Genomic DNA, 20665 nt, shown 5'->3' with positions numbered 1-20665 from the left:
ATGAGTTGTGTTCTTTTCACTCAATTCATATTAACCATGTTCAAGTAAAGATTCAAATATTTAGAAATTGGTTTGCAATACCTCATATCACCAGAGGATGGTAGGAGAAGGTCAAAACATACAAAAAACAGCTAATTTGTATTTTTCTCTCAGGAGCTCACAACAAAGTTCCGGGTTTTGTAAACCTGTCAAAGTGGTTTTATTCAGGGCTTCCCTGGTGGTTCCGTGGTATTAATAACACGCCTGGCATGCCAGGGATGCAGGTTCGGTCCCTGGTCTGGGCAGATGCCATATGCCGTGACAGCTAAGCTGGCCTCAGTGCCTCAACGAAGGCCTGGAGCTGCCATAAATGAATAAATGCACATCTTTTTATTCAAAGCTAGCATTTCGGAAGATGATACTGCCGCAGTTTTGGTGGTTTGGCTCATCAGTCTGTTTCTCCGTGGTGGAGAAGGGAGGTGGGACTAACACCCCGGACTTTAGAATACGACCTACAAGCTCCTGCTCACATCAAACCAATGGAACAAGGAAGCGGGCCTGTGAAAGAACCGTGAATCTCTCAGTGAAAGTGTGAGTCTCTCAGTTCCGTCCTACTCTTTGCCACCCCATGGACTGTTTCAGAGAGACCACTGAAAACAAGTTGATTTGTAGGAACTTTACAAAAGCTGGAACGAAGAGGGCTTATCCAAATCACAGCCCTCCATTCAAAATCCTTTATTGGGTCAGTGACAGTGAGCAGGGGTCCACGAGTAGCCAGCAGGAGAGAAGAGGGCGTTTCTTCTGCTCATGAAAACCCCCGGTATCCACCCTGCTAGACACTCAAGCCCTTCCCGTCTCATCCACCCAGTGTCTACAGAGGATTAAGAGATTTAGGTCAGCGGGGACTTGTTTTTTCAGCAGGGAAACCCTTGGGACAAGGTTAGGGGGAAACCAGTCCAGCTTCACTTTCAAACAGCACATGCTTGCTAAGTGCAGACTACCAGGCTCTGGGGTTTCCAAAGCAAATAAGGTCTGGTCCCTGCTCTTCAGAAGTTGAAAATGTAGGAGACGTGAATCACATGAGCCACGATCCCTCTAGGTCCTTCTATTCTGTGAGTTCTCTCACCAATGGTCCCCAGTCACCGTGGAAACAAACGCTCTGCCCCTGGGGAACTGCGGGCCTGGTGTCAAGCTCCTCTCTGGGCTGCTGCTGCTAAGTCGCTTCAGTCGTGTCCGACTCTGTGCGACCCCATAGACGGCCTCCCACCAGGCTCCTCCGTCCCTGGGAATCTCCAGGCAAGAACACTGGAGTGGGTTGCCATTTCCTTCTCCAATGCATGAAGAGAAAAGTGAAAGTGAAGTTGCCCAGTTGTGTCCAACTCTGGGCAACCCCATGGACTGTAGCCCACCAGGCTCCCCCGTCCATGGGATTGTCCAGGCAGGAATACTAGAGTGGGTTGCCATTGCCTTCTCCCCTCTCCTGGGCACTGAGCCTTAATTGTCTCCCTCCACCTGGGTGCCCGATCCTTCTGGTCTGGTCCCCGCTGCCCCAGACTGCCTCCCTGGATTCCACGCTCTCTTCTGTTGTTCTTCTCTGGGACTCAACCCATCTTCCAGCCAGCTCTATGTCTCCTAAACCCGAAAGCCACCACCCTGCTTGCCACAGTAGCTGCACCAATGTGCGTTCCCACCACCACTGTACAAGAATTCCCTTTTCTCCACACCCTCACAAACACGTGTTGTCTTTTGCTTCGTTAGTAACAGATGTGAGGTGACGCTGTGGTTTTGATTTGCATTTCACTGATGGTCAATGATGTTGAGCACCTTTTTATGTACTTAATTGCCATCTGTATGTCGTCTCAGAGAGATGTCTATTCAAGTCCTTAGCCCATTTTAAAAACTGTGTTGGCTTTTTTATTTTGCTTGTTTCTTAATATTGACCTATAGAAGTCTCTTTTATATTGGAGATGAACCTCTTATCAGATATATGGTTTGCAAATACTCTCTCCTATCTTGTGGGTTGTCTTTCGTTTTGTAGTTTGCTGTGCAGAAGCCTTTTAGTTTGAAGTAACACCACCATTTATTTTTATTCTATTGCCTGCTAAGTTTCTTTATATTCCCCATAATTAACAACTTCAATGAATACTTGCAGGCTAAATATGAAATTAACGGACACTTGTGACTATCCTGACTTCCCTGGTGACTCAGATAGTAAAGCGCCTGTCTACAATGCGGGAGATCCGGGTTCGATCCCTGGGTCGGGGAGATCCCCTGGAGAAGGGAATTGCAATCCACTCCAGTACTATTGCCTGGAGAATCCCATGGACAGAGGAGCCTGGTAGGCTACAGTCCATGGGGTTGCAAAGAGTCCGACACAACTGAGCGACTTCACTTTCTTTCTTTCTTTGTGACTATCCTGAGTGTTACCTATATACTGGTCTTAACTATAAATCAGTAATTTCAGAACAAGTGCATTTATTCCCCATATCTAACCATGCCCACTACATCTCTGATTCAGCATTCCCTCACATATTTATCCCTTTTGCCTATAATCTCATATTTTATTTAATTCATCAATTATTAACAGATTTATCTACTATTTCCTATTTTATGAAGGTATGAGTCATCTTTTACAGTAGTATATTTTGCAGAATTGTATATTTTTATATGGAACAACTGCAGATAAAAATGTTAAAAATGAAGGTCACCATTATCTAATAATAATCACATGCCCTCAGAGCTCTGGAACTTTAGGGTGCCTTAACCATGATGAAATGGTCCCTAATGATCTACTGCTACTTATGAAGTCAATGTATCTGGCTTAAAATTGGATAAAGTGAGTTAAAGGTCATCTACTCACTAAAGTACAGATTGTGGTGATTCTTCTACCCTTAAGCTTCTCTTGCTCCACGTATGCCTTGATTTGTGATAAGAATATGCCTTCGAAGACTGTGCAGATCCAGGACTCTGTGGATGGGGAGATGCGCCCTGATGAGATTCCGGGAAATGACCCTTGAAGAGTCTTCATGGAAGACCCTACAGCCATGGTGATGACCCAGGAGTGGTTCCAGGCCTGCCCAGCTGGCAAGCGATGATTACCCCCCAAATCACCAGTTTGCCTATAAAGTTCTTCACCCAGTATAAAAAACCTGGCCAAGGCTGAGAAGAAAAGTAAGCAATTAAAATAGAATAAAATAATAAAACAAACACACATATACACAAACACATATATAGAATTACATTCTTAATTATAAAAATCAAAGCTTATCAAGTTCAAATGACTTTTTCAAATAAGCCACTCAAAGATCATGTCATCAAATATATAATGAGCCTAAAAATCCACTTTTGAAAAAGACAAAAAAACTCACTCTTTTTAGTGAAAGAAAAACATAAACATAGAAATTCTCTTTCAACTCTCTAATGAATGAGAGCTCTTTTCCAAAATCTGTCCAGTGTGCTGCCATCAGCAATGAAAGTTCCCACATCCTTTCACACGAGCAGGACAAAGTGAAGCAGCCGTTACTGGTGAAGTCCACCAACAAATGTTAGGTGAGCATTTCTCCCATTGCGGTCATGTCAGAGAGTCCCTGTGACTCCAAGAATGAGTCAGAGTGTGAAAGTGGAGTGGACTGGGAAATCATCAAACTTCTCTCCTTTTGAAAGCTTACTATGTGGAGAAAAGGGAACCCTCCAGCATTGTTGGTGGGAATGCAAACTGATACACCCATTGTGAAGAACAGAAAGGAGACTCCTTTAAAAACTAGGAGGACATCTACCATATGATCCAGCAATCCCAGTACTAGGCATATACCCTGAGACAGCCACAATTCTGAAAGACACATATACCCCAGCGTTCGCTGCATCAGTATTTACAATAGCCAGGACATGGCAGCTACCTAGATATCCACCCACAGACGGATGGGTAAAGACGATATGGTGCATACATGCACTGGAATATTACTTAGCCTTGAAAAAAGAGTGAATTTGACTCAGTTCCAGTGAGGCAGATAAACTTAGAGCCTATTACACAGAGTGAAGTTAAGTCAGAAAGAGAAAATATTGTACATTAATGCATACATATGGTGGAGAAGGAAATGGCAACCTACACCAGTATTGACTGGAGAATCCCAGGGACAGCGGAGCCTGGTAGGCCACGGTCCACAGGGAGAGTTGGACACGACTGAAGCGACTAAGCACGCACACACGCATGTATATGGAATCTAGAAATATGGCGCTGCTAAAGCTATTTACTGGCAGGGAAGGAATGGAGATGAAGACGTAAGGAACGGATCTGTGCACACTGGAAGAGGGAGAGAGTGGGAGAATTCAAAACGGGAGAAAGCAGCATCGACACATAGACACAACCATGCGGAAAACGGACCGCGGCGGGAAGCTGCTGTGTAGCACAGGAAGCCCAGCCTGGCGCTCTCGGAGGACCCGGGCGGGGGCGTGGAGGAAAGCGCAAGGGGGCGGTGATATATGTCTAATTACGGCTGATTTGCACTGTTACACGGCAGAAACCAACACACCATTACCAAGCGATTTGCCTCCAATTAAAAACTAAAAACAAAGCAACAGCAACAAGGAGAGAGCTTACTCTGGACTTACTACGCCTACATCTCCAGTGTGGAGAGAGAAGGGGGCTTCTGGGGAGAGCCCACCACAGTGCATTTCCTCTGAGCGCAGCAGGCCTCACTGCGCCACTGGGCTGCCTACAAGGGCAGTTCCGCCTGTAGCAGGGATATGCCATGTGCATTCAGCTATTTGAGGTTTCAGGGACGTTCTGGCAAAGTCTACAGGGTTTGCACTTCAGCGCAATGGCAGAAAATCACAGTGACTTTTCTGAGAACGGGGACTAAAGGGCAGCTGCTTTTTCTCAAACTCCTTTTCTGTGTTGCCTACCAATGAGAATGTATCTAGGAAAGAAAAAAAAAAAAAACACTACGATTTTGTATCCCTCCTCATCTACAAAGGAGAGAGATTGAGAACACTGCCCATGTATTTGCTATATCTCAAACAACAATTTCTAGTTGATGTGTATTTTTTTAAATTGTAAATCTCAAGATAAATAAGGGAATCCCTACAAACTATTGTCTTTGTTCTTGTGGGGGAAAAAAATATTAAATTCCATACATAAACATTACATCCTCCAACCTCTTAGCATTCTGAAAATTTGGATCAAAGAAACCAGTAAAGGAATTACTTTTCTTTTTCCCCCCCTCAGTTTATTTAGATAGATGAACTACGAGAAATATTTTTCCCCAAAATAAAATTCTTGAAATAAATGAATGTGTTTGCCAAATACTCACACACAGGGAAAATCAAACATAAACCTCGCAAGTCTAGACCAGACGTGTCAGTGGCTGACTCATGATGCCACGTCCTCTGATTCTGACTAGACATTTATTTGGTCCTGGATCCATACATATTTATCTGGGTTCAAGGCTGCTGCTGCTACTGCTAAGTTGCTTCAGTCATGTCCGACTCTGTGCGACCCCATAGATGGCAGCCTACCAGGCTCCTCCGTCCCTGGGATTCTCCAGGCAAGAATACTGGAGTGGGTTGCCATTTCCTTCTCCAATGAATGAAAGTGAAAAGGGAAAGTGAAGTCGCTCAGTCGTGCCCAACTCTCAGTGACCCCATGGACTGCAGCCCGCCAGGCTCCTCCGTCCATGGGATTTTCCAGGCAAGAGTACTGGAGTGGGGTGCCATTGCCTTCTCTGCTACTTAAAGTTAAATCATTTGTCTTCAGTGGGACATTACAATGAGACAAGCCACTGAAAGCTAGAAAGAATACGAAATAAGTGCAGTGAGACTTATGGAGAGCTCATTAAGATAACCAAATGAATATACATTGAAAATGCAGGAAATAAGGTAACTGGTGTTCTGGACAAAAATTCTTCAGACAAAGCTCATTATTCAAACACAGGTTATAAATTACAGAATCCCTGAGCCATAAGGAACAGCTGGAGAGTATACAGAAGACGATTTCACGTTGCATGTTAGAAAACAACAAGCGCGATGAGAAAAATGTCAGAATGTCTACATTTGTATCTTCTTAATCTAAATTTTATTTTTGTCTAAGTTTCATAAAGTACAAAACAGGCTAGTATACATGCATGTATATGTTCTAGAAATGCATAAAAACAGCATGCATGCTCGAACTTCTTGACTGACACAAAACGATCAGTTTCGTGGGATCACAGGTTTAATCAGATTCCTCCTCTGGACCAGTGTCACCTGGTGAGGTCATTCAGCCCCATCAGCAGCTTTCACACCCACGTGATGGCCACTGTGCATCATTTCTCTTCCAAGAGTTGGCCATGTCCACTCTTTGGCCTGAAAATTCCCATTTGGCGTTTCTCCTCAGCCTCAGGAAGACAGCACTGTCAACTGGCCTTGGCTCCACCGGAACGCGGAGAGAGCTGGGGACTGAGGTCAGTGGGTCTGGATCAGAGAGGCTGAGCGGCCACACTCAACTCTGAACAGCAAGGTCTTGGTTCCTGCACCAGAAAAGTGGGGATCACCAACTCTCTTTCATAAGATTGCCTTTAGGGGACTCCCCTGGGGGTCCAGTGGTTAAGAATCCTTGTAACGCAGGAGATGCAGGTTCGATCCCTGGTCTGGGAACTAAGATCCCACGTGCTGCAGAGCAACTAAGCCCATGTGCCACAACTACTGAGCCGGCGAGCTCTGGAGCCCCTGCGTCCCCACGAGAGAGTCTGTACACTGCAAAGAAAGATCTCACGTGATGCAGGGAAGGTCTCGCATGCCACGACTGAGACCCAGCGCAGGCTAATACATAAGAAATATCGAAAAAGAAAAATAAATAGATAAATAAAATAAAAGATTTGCTGTTAGAACCAAAGTAATAAAGTATGTGAAAAATTATTTCTGAAGTACAAAATATTACCTCGATTGCTGTTGCTCTTGTTCTAGTCACTATTAAATCACCACGTGACTCTTTACAGATACATTTCACTGACAACATTTAGAGGACTAGAAGGTGAAAACTGTCCAAAAGTTCTCAGACCTATTCCACTTACTATTACTGTGACAAATATGTGCCCTCAAAACTAAAAATAAAAACACCATTCTGTGTGAAGAGGCAATGAACCATATACAGAGACAGCCCTTCGCTTTTATCTGAGGCTCATCCAGTTAGTTACAAGCACACTGTAATATTCATGAACAATGCGGGCCTTTTTCGCCTTTCTTGTCCCTTTCCTTATCTGTGCCTGTTTCTCTGTAATAGAAACTAGCTAAACTGTACAAAACAACAACAAAGAAGGCAGAAAACTGAAAGTATTAGAAATCGCACTGTTAGCTTTGGAGAAATAAAAGGAATTGGGAGCGACGGGACAGATTCCTGGGAAAGATCGAGGGCAGGAGGGGAAGGGGGTGACAGAGGATGAGAGGGTTGGATGGCATCACCGACTCGATGGACAGGAGTCTGAGTAAGCTCTGGGAGTTGGTGATGGACAGGGAGGCCTGGCGTGCTGCAGTCCATGGGGTCGCAAAGAGTTGGACACGACTGAGTGACTGGACTGAACTGAAGAGGCTCTTGACGTTAAAGGAAGGATGCTTTCAGCTCCTCACTTATATAGAAAGCACCGAAGCTAAAAGGGTTGGGCAGGGCTTCCCTGATGGCTCGGTGGTAAAGGATCTGCCTGCCCATGCAGGAGACACAGATTCCAAACCTGGGAAGAGCCCACGTGCCGTGGAGCAACTAGGCCTGTATGTCACAACCGCTGAGCCTGCGCTCTAGAGCCCAGGAGCTGCAGCCACTGAGCTCACACACTGCAGGTCCTGAAACCCAAGCGCCCTGAAGCCTGTGCTTTGCAACAAGAGAAGCTGCTGAAGTGAGGGGGCCTGTGCGCTGCAAGTAGAGAAAGGCCCGTGCAGCAGCAGAGACTCAGCACAGCCAGAAATGAATGCAAAAATCAAATTATTTTTTAAAAGGATCAATCCAAGAAGATATAACAATTATACACATTTATGCACCCAACATAGGAACCCCTAAATACATAAAGCAAATGCCAACAACCATAAAAGAAGAAATTGACAGTAACAGAGCAGTAGTGTAGGACTCTGAGAGCCCACTGACACCAATCGACAGAGCATCCAGACAGAAAATAAATAAGGAAATACAAGCTTTAACTAACACAATAGACCGGATAGATTTAACTGATATTTATAGGACACTCCACCCAAAAGCAGCAGAATAAACTTTCTTCTCAATTCTTCAGGATAGACCATATTTTGGGTCACAAATCAAGCCTTGGAAAATTTAAGAAAACTGAAATTGTATCACGCATCTTTTCTGACCACAATGCTATGAAATTAGAAATCAATTACAGTAAAGCAATCTTTAAAAAACACAAATACATGGAAACTAGACAGTGTGTAGCGAAATAACCAGGTGATTACTGCAGAAATCAAAGGACTAAAGAAACAGAAATACCTGGAAACAAACGCCAGTGAAAATATGATGACCCCAAACCTATGGGAGGCAAAAGCAGTTCTAAGAGGGAAGTTCAGATCAGTTCAACCTCACCTCAAGAAACAAGAAAAATCTCAAGTAAACAACCCAACCCTACACCTAAAACCACCTGAGAAAGAAGAACAAAGAAAACCCAAAGTCAGCAGAAAGAACGAAATCATAAAGGTCAGAGCAGAAATGAATGAAACAAAAATGAAGAAACTAATATCAAAGATCAGTAAAAGTAAAAGTTAGTTTTTTGAGATGATAAAAAAATTGATAAACCTTTAGCCAGACTCTTTAAGAAAAAAGAGAGATAGCTCAATAAAATTAGAAATGAGAAAGGAGAAATCATAACTGACACCATGGAAACACAAAGGATCATAAGCGACTGCTATAGCAACTATATGCCAATAAAGTTGACAGCCTGAAAGAGATGGAAAAATTCTTGGAAAGGTACAATCTTCTAAGACTGAACCAGAAAGAATCAGGAAATATAAACAGATAGATCACAAGCACTGAAATTGAAACTGTAATTTAAAATCTTCCAACAAAAAAGTCCAGGACCAGATGGCTTCACAGGTGAATTCTATCAAATGTTTAGAGAAGAGATAATACCTACCATGCTCAACTCTTCCAAAAATTGCAGAAGGAAGAACACTCTCAAACTTTTTCTATGAGGCAACCATCACCCTGATACCAAAACCAGACAAAGATGCCACAAAAAATGAAAATTACAGGCCAATATCACTGATGAACATAAACACAAAAATCCTCAAGAAGATACTAGCAAACAAAATCCAAGAACATATTTAAAGGGTCATACAACATGATCCAGTGGAATTTACACCAAGAATGCAAGGATTCTTCAATATATGCAAATTAATCAAAGGGACTCTAAAGAGTCTTCTCCAACACCACAGTTCAAAAGCAACAATTCTTTGGCACTCAGCCTTCTTTATGGTCCAATTCTCACATCATACATAACTACTGGAGAAACCACAGCTCTGACTACATGGACCTTTGTTAGCAAAATGATGTCTCTGATTTTTAATATGATGTCTAGGTTTGTCATAGCTTTCCTTCTAAGGAGCAAGTGTCTTTTAATTTCATGGCTGCAGTCTCTGTTCTAGATGTATCTTTCAAATTACTTTTCAAGAAATCTGTAACAATTCTTCCCCTACCAACAGTGGATAAGAGGGCTAATCCCTTAGTACTCTTAGTAGCAATGAGTAAAATTGAGCACTTAAAAAAAAATTTTATCAACTTGAAAGACAAAGAAAAGACATGGTTGTCTTCATTTGCATTTCTTTGGGCATTAGTGAAGCTAGTCATTCTTTTAAAGCTTCTCATGATCTGCGTTGTCTGTGAATTCTGTCCATCCTTTCCTACCTCCCTGTGTAAATCTCGGTTCTTAATTACCAATTTGTTTTCAAACAAATACATGTACAATAAGACATTAAATCTGCAAGAGGATAGAAATATTATTTTTCAATTTGCTATTGAACTTTTAATTGTGCTTAAGATGTTATACATACAGATGTTACACTTTAAGTATGTACGATCAAGCTATCAATACTTTTCTGTATGAGGGGAAAAAAAGCCCTTTCATCATTAAACATAAAATAAATTTGGTTACTTGCTCAATAAGAAGTAAATCTCCTGTTTTGTCAGGATTCCCACACGGAGGCATTGGCAACCTTCCTTCCCTAAACAAAACAACGAAAAGTTAACAGATTCCTAAGCACTGGGAGTTCCAAGTTTAAACAATGGATAAATATTTTACACAAACTATAAGGTTAAATATTTGAGAAAACACTACATCTCACAGAGGGCTTGGATCCTCTAGAATCAAGGCGGAAAATGTCTCACCATACACCCAAGCATCACTCTGAGCCTCTGGGTACACATTAGTCTACACAGGGGCTCAGGCTCTGCATGAAGTCTTAAGACATGGCAAACTCACTTACCTACTTGATTGTCAACGTTACGTGCTAGCCACAGACAGCTCAGTCATTGAGGCCCTTTGCTACCTTGAGGCATGGCTCTCAATCAGGAGTGGTTTTTGCCCATAGGGGCCATTTGAGGATGTCTGAGGGCAATTCTAACTGTCACGACTTTGGGAACGTATGTATCTCGTGTAGCTTCTAGATGCCAGTATCTAGCAGACTCTGCTGGTGGCGTGTCTCCTGGTACCTGGTTGGTAGGCTTACCATCCTACTGCACCCAGGACAGCCATACCCCACCCCTCTCCCCACCCGCTCCAGTAAAGAATCACCCCGCTGCAAACACCAATAGTGTTGAAATTGAGAAACGCTGTTCCACTGCCCGTCAGTGCAGGGGACACCGGTTCAAACCCTGCCTCGGGAAGATCCTGCATGCCGCGGGGTAGCGAGGCCCACGCACCGCAGCTCCTGAGCCTGAGCTCTGGAGCCCACAAGGCACAACGGCTGAGCCTGCGCACTGCCACCACTGAAACCCGGGCACCGGAGCCTGTGTTGTGCAACACTGCAGCCACCTCAGTAAAAGCCTGCGCACGGCAGCCAGAGGAAGCACGCATGCAGCAACAAAGACCCCGCACAACCCCAAATAAAGCACGTTAATTTCTTTGAAAAGAAAATCTATCCAAGACCAAGTCAATAGCAGGAGACTGAGCTCTTACGTCTCCTGTATAACTATCTTTGCCTTTCTGAATCTTCCCGTAAAGCCTCACGTGGCTTTCATCGTCAAAAGACGGGGATCTGCCAAGTAACACATACTCGATTAGTCCACACATCAACTGTGCTGGTACAGGGTTTTCTCAGCAAAATTTTGGGAGCTATGTACTCTGGGGTCCCACAGAACATCCTCACTGTCCAGTCACCCCCTTTGTTCCTAGAGTGTGCCAAATCAAAGTCTGTGATTAAAATGTTCGAATCTACTCCTGGGTGATTGTGCAAGAGTTTTTCAGGCTTTAGGTCCCTGTTGAGTTATTTTCGATGCATGCACATACCTCATGCCATCAGCAACCACGTGGGGGATTCTGCAGCGTCCTGCTCTGTAAAGGATCCCTGAGAGATGAGTCGATCAAAGAACTCCCTTTCTGGACCCAACCCCACCACCATGTAAACTTGATCTCGCCCCAAAGATCTCCAGGAGCTGGGTGATGGAACGGTGGCTAACCCCCCATAGGAGAGAGGGCTCAGACTACACACCTCTCTGCCTTCTCTCATTCTGGTTTCCATCACTTGTATTGCAAAAGGTTTCTTGGTGGTCTTCAGCTCCACCCTGACCACCTCCAGAAACTGCCGGTCCCAGTAAAAGTCTTGATATCATATCTTTTGGAAGAAAAGTCAAATAAATCTGCTATCCTCTCAAGTGATGATTTTCAAAATGATTTAATTTGATGTTTTGCATCAATTTTTCTAGCTTTACATTCCCACATCCAGTTTCCTTACTTGTGTTCATTATTTTTAAACTCTCCCCCAAACCCTCTTTTGAAACGGAGGCAAGGGATAAAAAGTAATTAGTCGGCAGAAAGACAAAAAATCTTAATAACAATAACTACCATTTATTATGCATTTATTATGTGCTAGGATCTTTGTTTTAAATTTTATCCAATAAAATTCCTGCTGGGTGATATTAAAAAGTTAAGTGATTTCCCAAAGCTATACAGTTGCAATAGATGGAATTTAAATCTAATTCCTTCAAATGTGTTGCTCCAAATTTTCCTTGAAGAATTTTGGGACCTCCACCTAGCATTTTCCCTCCTCCTTCCAACTCTTTATGTTTATCATTCTGCAACAGCAACCACCAAACCAGGTGGAGAAAATAAAAAAGACACTTAGTCCTATTTATAACTGTTATGCCCAGTGTCCAAGTCCCCAAAACTGAGAGAATAAGGCATCCACAGCAATGCAAAAGCATAAAGGGGTTTATTGCTAGCTCGAGCTAGGGCTCAAGTCTCATCCAGCGCAGTGGAGTCTTGAGGAGAGCCCCGAGCTCTGAATCACATCTACTTTTATACAGACGGTTCTTTGTTCCTGTAACAGCATAGCTGATTGGTTAAACCGTATGCGCGCGCGGGACTTTCAAACCTCGCATCCCTATCCGGATTGGCTCAGGTCTGGCGCGGGCGGGGCTACAGGGATTTTTTTCTGATTGGTCGAGCTACACTGCCTGCGGGAGTTCCCAGTGCCTCAGCCTTCCTAGAGACTAAACCTCAGGCCTAGCCTGTCCCTTAGAGCCTGTCCTGGCTTCAGTTTGGTCCTAATAATAACGTCTCCAAAGAGGGAGGAAACGGTATCAGGAGGCAGGGTACAAGCAGTAGGCTTCCTCAGGCTTGACCGTGAGCTCTCAGTCCCAGCAATGTCTCGTATTTCGCTCAAGTTCTCGCCCGAGATGCTCCTTTGTAGATGACCGCTGAGAAAGTCAACGCGGCTGTGCTATTGAAAGGGCAGCTTTCGGAAGATGGGAGGGGCGGTATCAGGACCACCCTGCGGCCAGCAGCTCTCATTGTTTCCCCAACGACTCCTCTGCACTTGCAATATTTAAGGAGCCAACAGAATTTTAACCTCGGATGTGTGTCAGTAATGTGGAAAGTAATCATCTCTCAGAAAGACCAGGAAGTCAAATGGATTTCAAAAGCTAGGGCTCTTCAACTTGAATTATCTGTGTTAAAGTCTATGTAAATTTAAGAATCCTATCAGAATTTAATCTTCTATCTTTATTTAAGAAATGTTGAGAAAGTGCTTGACTTAGAATCATGATTTTACAGCTGGAAAGAAGATTAGAGAATGATTTCATCCAATCTCTCATTTTAGCAATGAAGCCATTTGAAGATCGAGTTAGCTGGTTGGTTAAACTGTGGAGTGGGGTCTAGAACCCAGGTGTCTTTACCTGCATCATAATTCGGTGCTTTTCCACTTTATTAAAATTTCTCCCAAGTAGGGATTTCAACAAACGAAATGTACTCAGGCGGGATGCAGGGAAAAGATAATTTTTTTAGACACATACTCAATATCAAAGATTCAAATGCAGATATCAACCTGTACTTTAAATAATCTTATTTCTTTTTGAATTTATTCTTCCTCTAGTCTCTTTTTGGTTTGATCCACTTACTTATTCCTTGTATTCCTGTGCTTGCTGAATAAAAATGGCCTTTGGCTGTACCAGCTTACAGGAAATAGCTTTGTTCTATACAGTGCATTTAATTTTCTGGCCAATTACCTTATCAAAACAGATAGCAATTTAGCGATCTTAAATGGATTCTGCCCCTTCTTCTCTTGCCAACTCTGTTATTTTTATTCGCATGCACTCCCAGTGTGATTTTGAAGATAATCACAAGCATTTCAAATTCTGTTGGTTTGCAGATGAACACATTACCTCTAAAGTGGATGAAAGGATTTTGCAAATACTAATTTATCACTCTGCCCTCAAAACTGCAAGAAAATTCATTTGCTCATGGGATTAATCATTAGCTATCAGAAATTACCATTTCTGAGGAACCACACTCCTACTCAAATAAAAGAAGCTTTATTCAACACTGTTACAGGCTTTTATATTCCAACGGTTTGAAAAAAATGCTAGTAATTTGGCATTGGAAGAAATAGCAAGCTTTAAGCCAAATTTTAGAGTTGTGGAAATAAATGGTTTTAGAAAACAAACGTCCATAACAAGTTGGAAGCTGTGGCCTTGCTTGTGAGCCACTTATGGCCATGAATGGTGACTTTTTTTATGAGGATGGTGACTATTTTAATGATTTGGGTGGCTATATCTTGTACAGTGCCTGACACAGAGGGGACCACAATAAATGCTGAATGAGAGACCCAGTCACTGAATGCTTATTATTTCCAATTATCACTTGTATTTTGAAAACATTAAGAAAGGAATCAGGCGTAGGAGAATACGTCTACAAGGCTAGCCCACCTCCTCCACTCCCACCTTCCATGCCCACCCTCCCACAAAGCAGCCCCAAAGGTAGTTTTCTGGGTCATCATCTCAGAGATTATAGGAAACAAATTATTACTTTGACCTCAGCTGCTACAAACTGGGAATTTTCTGAACGTGATTTTTTTAAAAATGGAAAAGATGATAATACCTATTTGACAGAAACAATTGTAATTAATTCCCAAAAAGAAAGTGAATATAGTCAGACTTAAATTCTATCATCTATCTCTCCCTGCAGGCTCACAACAGAGAGGAAAGACAATTGTTTTCTAGACCTAATTCTGCCATCAACTTGGACAAGTCACTTAATCTTCTGGGGCTCAACTCCTCGCTGGCTAAAAAAGAGCCTTGAGTTAGTCTCTAAAGTCCTTCCAGTATTGAGATCCTCTCCTTCTATGATGCTTTCATACTGTAAGGAGCTGAGTTACAAGGGTAGATAAAGACTAGCCCACAACCCCTTGGCTACGGATGACCAGAGATGCCACCCAGCAGTTTCAGGCTTGACAAGATCCCACGTCCCTTCTAATTCAAGTTCAGCTGCATCAGCCAACTTTGTTCCACTCTAAGCTTAGCGGATACTAGACTAATCATCAAGTCATCTTTGTGCCAGAACTTCCAGTGGAGGGCAAGAAAAGGCTCTGCATAGACTCTGGTCAGAACACTATGAAGAAGCAAGCACATAACCCCAGAGCTAGAATCCAGCTGGGCCTCCACATCTGTGTTCCTCCAAATGCTGCCGAATGGAGAGGATTCCGTGATGACTGTCCTCCACGTGGCCAAGCCGGGGCACTCTGACAAAATTCCTTCTGAGGCCAACCAACTGGCTGGCCTTCCTTGCTCATTACTTACGTGTCAGTTAAATCTTATGTCTACCTTCAGTTCAGTCCAGTCGCTCAGTCAAATCAGACTCTTTGATACCCCAGGGACTACAGCAACCAGGCCTCCCTGTCTATCACCAGCTCCCAGAGCTGCTTAAACTCATGTCCATTGAGTCAGTGATGCCATCCAACCATCTCATCCTCTGTCATCCCCTTCTCCTCCTGCCTTCAATCTTTCCCAGCATTAGGGTTTTTTCCAATGAGTCAGTTCTTCACATCAGGAGGCCAAAGTATTGGAGTTTCAGCCTTAGCATCAGTCCTTCCAAAGAACACCCAGGACTGAGCTTCAGAATGGACTGGTTGGATCTCCTTGCAGTCCAAGAGACTCTCAAGAGTCTTCTCCAACACCACAGTTCAAATGCATCAATTCTTCAGGGCTTAGCTTTCTTCATAGTCCAACTCTCACATCCATACATGACCACTGGAAAAACCATAGCCTTGACTGGACGGACCTTTGTTGGCAAAGTAATGTCTCTGCTTTTGAATATGCTATCTAGGTTGGTCATAACTTTGCTTCCAAAGAGTAAGCATCTTTTAATTTCCTAGCTGCAATCACCATCTGAAGAAGAGGAAGAAAGTTCCTATTAAAGTCTTACAACAGTGACTGACACCATCAAACCACTCAATCAGTTCAGTTCAGTTCAGTTCAGTCGCTCAGTTGTGTCCGACTCTTGACAACCCCATGAATTGCAGCAAGCCAGGCCTCCCTGTCCATCACAAACTTCCAGAGTCCACTCAAACTCATGTCCATTGAGTCAGTGATGCCATCCAACCATCTCATTCTTTTTCATCCCCTTTTCCTCGGGCCTTCAATCTTTCCCAGCATCAGGGCCTTTTCAAATGAGTCAGCTCTTCGCATCAGGTGGCCAAAGTATTGGAGTTTCAGTTTCAGCATCAGTCCTTCCAATGAACACTCAGGACCGATTTCCTTTACCTTAAGCAGACAATAATATTACAGGAGGGTGTGCACCGTCATTTGCCGGGGTCCAGCCCCGGTGGGTCCAGGGTGATTCGAAGGTGGGGACAGAGTCGGCGTCCTTGGAAAAATACATATTTAATTACAGATATATAGAGAGATCAGAAACGGATAGTGTAGTAGGAAGATTAGTGGAGAAAAAGAGGCTGAATAACTTGGATTACGTGGAATAGCATCCATGCTCCAGATGGGAATTCAGCCAGAAAAACGGAAGCAAGAAAGAAGTGACATGGGGGAATCAGTCTTTCTGGAAACTGATCCAATTTCTTTATTTTTGGGTTTGTTTATATACATTTTGTTACACTAGGGATGAATACAGAGTCACATGGGGGCCAGCAGTCCTGACCTTTATTAAAATCAGGTGCTTCACATAAATGTAAAAAAAAAGGTCTTAGGAATATTACATCATCTTCTGGCCATGAGACCCGCTGACATTTTATGATCCTTTCTTTCTGATAACCAAAAAACTTATTTTTTCCAAGGGTGTTTTTTCTTAAACCAGGCACCACCCTCCAAATAAAGTTGCATTCCTAGAGGGTGAGGGTGTAGTGAGTTACAATCAAGAAAGGAATTTATTTAACCCAAGGTTAACATGATTAATCTTAAAGATTAATACTTATTTCTCCTATATGCTTCAAGGTTAACGCTTATTTCTCCTATATGTTAGTTATACTTCTTATAAGGGCAGGGAACATGGAGATTTAGCAGCAAACATCAGCCCAACAAATGAAAATCCTTTCACCAATGTTCCCCTTAAGATCTATTTAGTCTTAAGATAGTGATAAAGTTACATTTTTACATAGCAAGGACACAGTGATTTATAACAAAGTACAGTGATCTATTACAAAAGAGAAAATCCATTAACTCAAAAAGTCTAGTATTGCTAACCTTAAAAACTACTATATTTCCTTTTCTATATTCCAAATACATTGATTAATATATTCCCAGGTGCCTAAGGATATGGAGGCCTGGCGGCAATCATTGACTCAACAAGAAGAAAAAGCCCTATGCTAATTAAGACTCTCAAAATACTCCAAAACTCTGTGCTGTTTATGGTTAAGAGGTAGTAAACAATCATGTGCGTAGTGGCAGGAGTATGGATAATCCTGTCACACAAGCTAGTTTGTCAGCAGAGAGGTTTGACCTGAAACACCCTTGTCACACCCAGGGTAGGGAATTAGCAGCAATTATTGGCACAACAAATGAAAAACCCTTCACCAATATAATTCCTAACCAACCCACTATACTAATAATTTCTAACTCCCCAAAAGAATTCGCCTTTAGTAAGTCTAAAACATCTCATGCCTCTCAGATTGGGAGGCTGTAAACAATCACATGTGGCCGGACAAAACTATACAGGCGGGCTAGATAACCTTCAGAGGAGTCCGGAAGCTGAAACACTCTTGTCACGCCCAGGAATTTTTATTGCCTTGGAGCTGCATGTTTACTCCTTCTCCGAGAGAAACGGTGATGGGGGAGAGACCCCGTAAAGTCAGAGGTGTAGGTGAGAGCATAAAACAGACTCTGGTTTTGGGGCTAGAAGCTCGGGAACAGGGGGTTTCCTGAGGCTTGATCATGCCTTTGCATATGCCAAGCCACCTTCCTCATGACCTTTGCCATGGGCAGAGTTCCTCACGCTGGCCCCCGGCAGTCATTTACATATATTACTGCACTGACCTCACAAGATTCTTCTGTTGTTGTTGTTCAGTGACTCAGTCATGTCTGACTCCTTGCAACCCCATGGACTGCAGCACACCAGGCCTCCCTGGCCCTCACCATCTCCCGGAGCTTGCCCGAGTTCATGTGCATTGCATCAGTGATGCCATCCAGCTATCTCATCCTCTGATGTCCCCTTCTTCTGCCCTCGATCTTTCCCAGCATCAGGGACTTCTCCAATGAGTCGGCTGTTCACATCAAATGACCAAAATACTGGAGCTTCAGCTTTAGAATCAGTCCTTCCAACAAGTATTCAGAGTTGATTTCCATTAAGATTGACTGGTTTGATGTCTTTGCTGTTCAAGGGGCTTTCAGAAGTCTTCTCTAGCACCACAGTTCAAAGGAACCAATGCTTTGGTGTCCTGCCTTTTTTTACAGTCCACTCTTGTGAAGCAGGTATTTATTATTATTTCCATTTTACAGAGTGGAAACTGAACAAGGAGAAAGGCTAAGGAACACTCCCAAAGACGTACGATAGAGAAGACAGGAGTGGATCTCAAGCCTAGTTGAGTCAAAGTCCTGTTTGTATTACACTAGTAGAGTGTAACAGAAGCTCCTTCACACACCCAGCCCCAGTGTATCCAAAGCGAGGTCCTCCTCGCTGCCGCTGTGGATGGTGACTGCAGCCATAAAATTAAAAGACACTCCTTGGGAGAAAAGCTATGATCAACCTAAATAGCATATTAAAAAGCAGAGACATTACTTTGCCAACAAAGGTCCATCTATGGTTTTTCCAGTGGTCACGTATGGATGTGAGAGTTGGACTATCAAGAAAGCTGAGTGCTGAACAATTGATGCTTTTGAACTGTGGTGCTGGAGAAGACTCTTGAGAGTCCCTTGGGCTACAAGGAGATCCAACCAGTCCATCCTAAAGCAAATCAATCCTGAATATTCATTGGAAGGATTATTCACTCATTGATGCTGAAGCTGAAGCTCCAATACTTTGACCACCTGACTCATTAGAAAAGACCCTGATGCTGGGAAAGACTGAAGGCAGAAGAGGAAGGGGACAACAGAGGATGAGATGGTTGGATGGCATCACTGACTCAACTCAACAGACATGAGTTTGAGCAAGCTCCAAGAGATGGTGAAGGACAGGGAAGCCTGGTGTGCTGCAGTCCATGGGGTCGCAAAGAGTCAGACACGGCTGTGCCACGGAATAACACCCCTCCACCAAATCCCCCTGTGCCCCACCCCTACCCGACGCTGTGTAGGTGGGAGACCTCCCTCCTGCCCCTGGACTCTGAGATCAGGGATTCCCTCCCTTTCCTCCTTGTGGTTCCTCCTTCCTTTTAGTCTAGAACTTTCCCTATCCTCTGCCCTCCCCACTGTTTTCAAAGAGACACTGGCTAAAAGAACAAAGGTTTTATTCCAGACTACTGCAATAGGGGTCAACATTACTTAGCTGGGAAAGAACAGATGAACTCAACTGTGGAAACACACGGCAGGATAGCGTAAGGCTGGAGGGAGCTTGTAGGAAATTATCAACAGCAGAGGCCACGGGGAAAGGAAACCGGGAGTTAGATTCCGGACTCCCATAGAGACTGGTTCATAAGGCCAGGATCTTTCTTTTTTTTTGTTTGTTTCCAGGATCTATTTTTTAAAAATTAATCTATTTATTTTAATTGGAGGCTAATTACTTTACAGTACTGTAGTGGTTTTGCCATACATTGACATGAATCTGCCACGGGTGTACACGTGTCCCCCATCCTGAACCCCCCTCCCACCTCCCTCCCTATCCCATCCCTCAGGGTCATCCCATTTCACCAGCCTGGAGCACCCTGTCTCATGCATCGAACCTGGACCTGTGACCTGCTTCACATATTTTGTAATATACACGCTTCCATGTTATCTTTCTTGATTGTATTTCAAAAGAAAGGATGGTCCAAGTCCTGGAGAAAGACATTCCTGGGTTGTAGAACATTTACATCTCAAAGGGGCCGAGATCTAGGGAGGTCAGGGGCCTTTTATCAGAAGACCTTGGGGTCCTGGCTTCCCTTGTGGCTCAAGTGGTAGACAATCCGCCTGCAATGTGGGAGACCTGGGTTCCATCCCTGGGCTGGGAAGATCCCCTGGCGAAGGGAAAGGCTACCCACCCCAGTATTCTGGCCTAGAGAATTCCATGGACTATACAGTCCACGGGGTCGCAGAGAGTCTGACACGACTGAGCGACTTTCACTAGGTTCCTGGCAAGCCTAGGGGAATGGTAAGGCCTTGGGTCGCTGGTCACCTTTCTCAGCCCTGCTCCAGCCCTGCCGCTCCCCCGGCGCTGTACTGCGCTTTACCTGGTGAGGCCCCGGGGCTCGAACTTGGCACAAAAGCAGGCAGCTTGCATCCTGCGCACCGCTGTGGGTCAGGGTCCTCCAGAGGACTGCACCCGGGCTGGTGCAGGCGCCCCAGAAGGTGCCCCTTCCTGCTGGCCCTGCAACCCAGGGCCAAGGCAGGGAGCAGGGCCTGCTCTGCAGGGGGTGGCCACGCACTTATTGCCAGAACCACAAGGGAGGTGGGACAGAACACCCAGCCCAGGAGTCCTTGCTGGGAAGAAGGCCTTGCTGACGTCAGGCTGCCTGGATCCGTACTGACCACTTACCCTAGTAGATTTAGAGGTGGTAAAAGCAAAGGGGAGGAGAAGGCAGGAGCCTCAGTTTTCCGGTCTGTGAAATGGGGATGTGAACATACGAAGTTATATCTATTTATAAAGTATAG

At 44.0% G+C, this 20665-nt stretch overlaps 1 protein-coding gene across 1 annotated transcript in view; it reads right to left on the bottom strand.

Moving 5' to 3' along the window:
• Positions 1-2838: 2838 nt before the first annotated feature.
• Positions 2839-20665, bottom strand: part of PSKH2 (protein serine kinase H2) — a 29490-nt gene continuing 11663 nt past the window's right edge. The window contains 11 exon segments of the mRNA XM_068983441.1: positions 2839-2980; positions 2982-3087; positions 3090-3138; positions 11124-11229; positions 11231-11427; positions 11429-11487; positions 11490-11584; positions 11586-11649; positions 11652-11741; positions 11744-11778; positions 20245-20305. Coding sequence (XP_068839542.1) covers positions 2839-2980; positions 2982-3087; positions 3090-3138; positions 11124-11229; positions 11231-11427; positions 11429-11487; positions 11490-11584; positions 11586-11649; positions 11652-11741; positions 11744-11778; positions 20245-20305 — 1004 coding nt within the window.

This window comes from Capricornis sumatraensis, chromosome 11, assembly GCF_032405125.1.
Source record: "Capricornis sumatraensis isolate serow.1 chromosome 11, serow.2, whole genome shotgun sequence".
Taxonomy (NCBI): Eukaryota; Metazoa; Chordata; class Mammalia; order Artiodactyla; family Bovidae; genus Capricornis; species Capricornis sumatraensis.
Note: the sequence above shows the minus strand (reverse complement) of the source record. Positions and strands in the feature narration are given on the sequence as shown.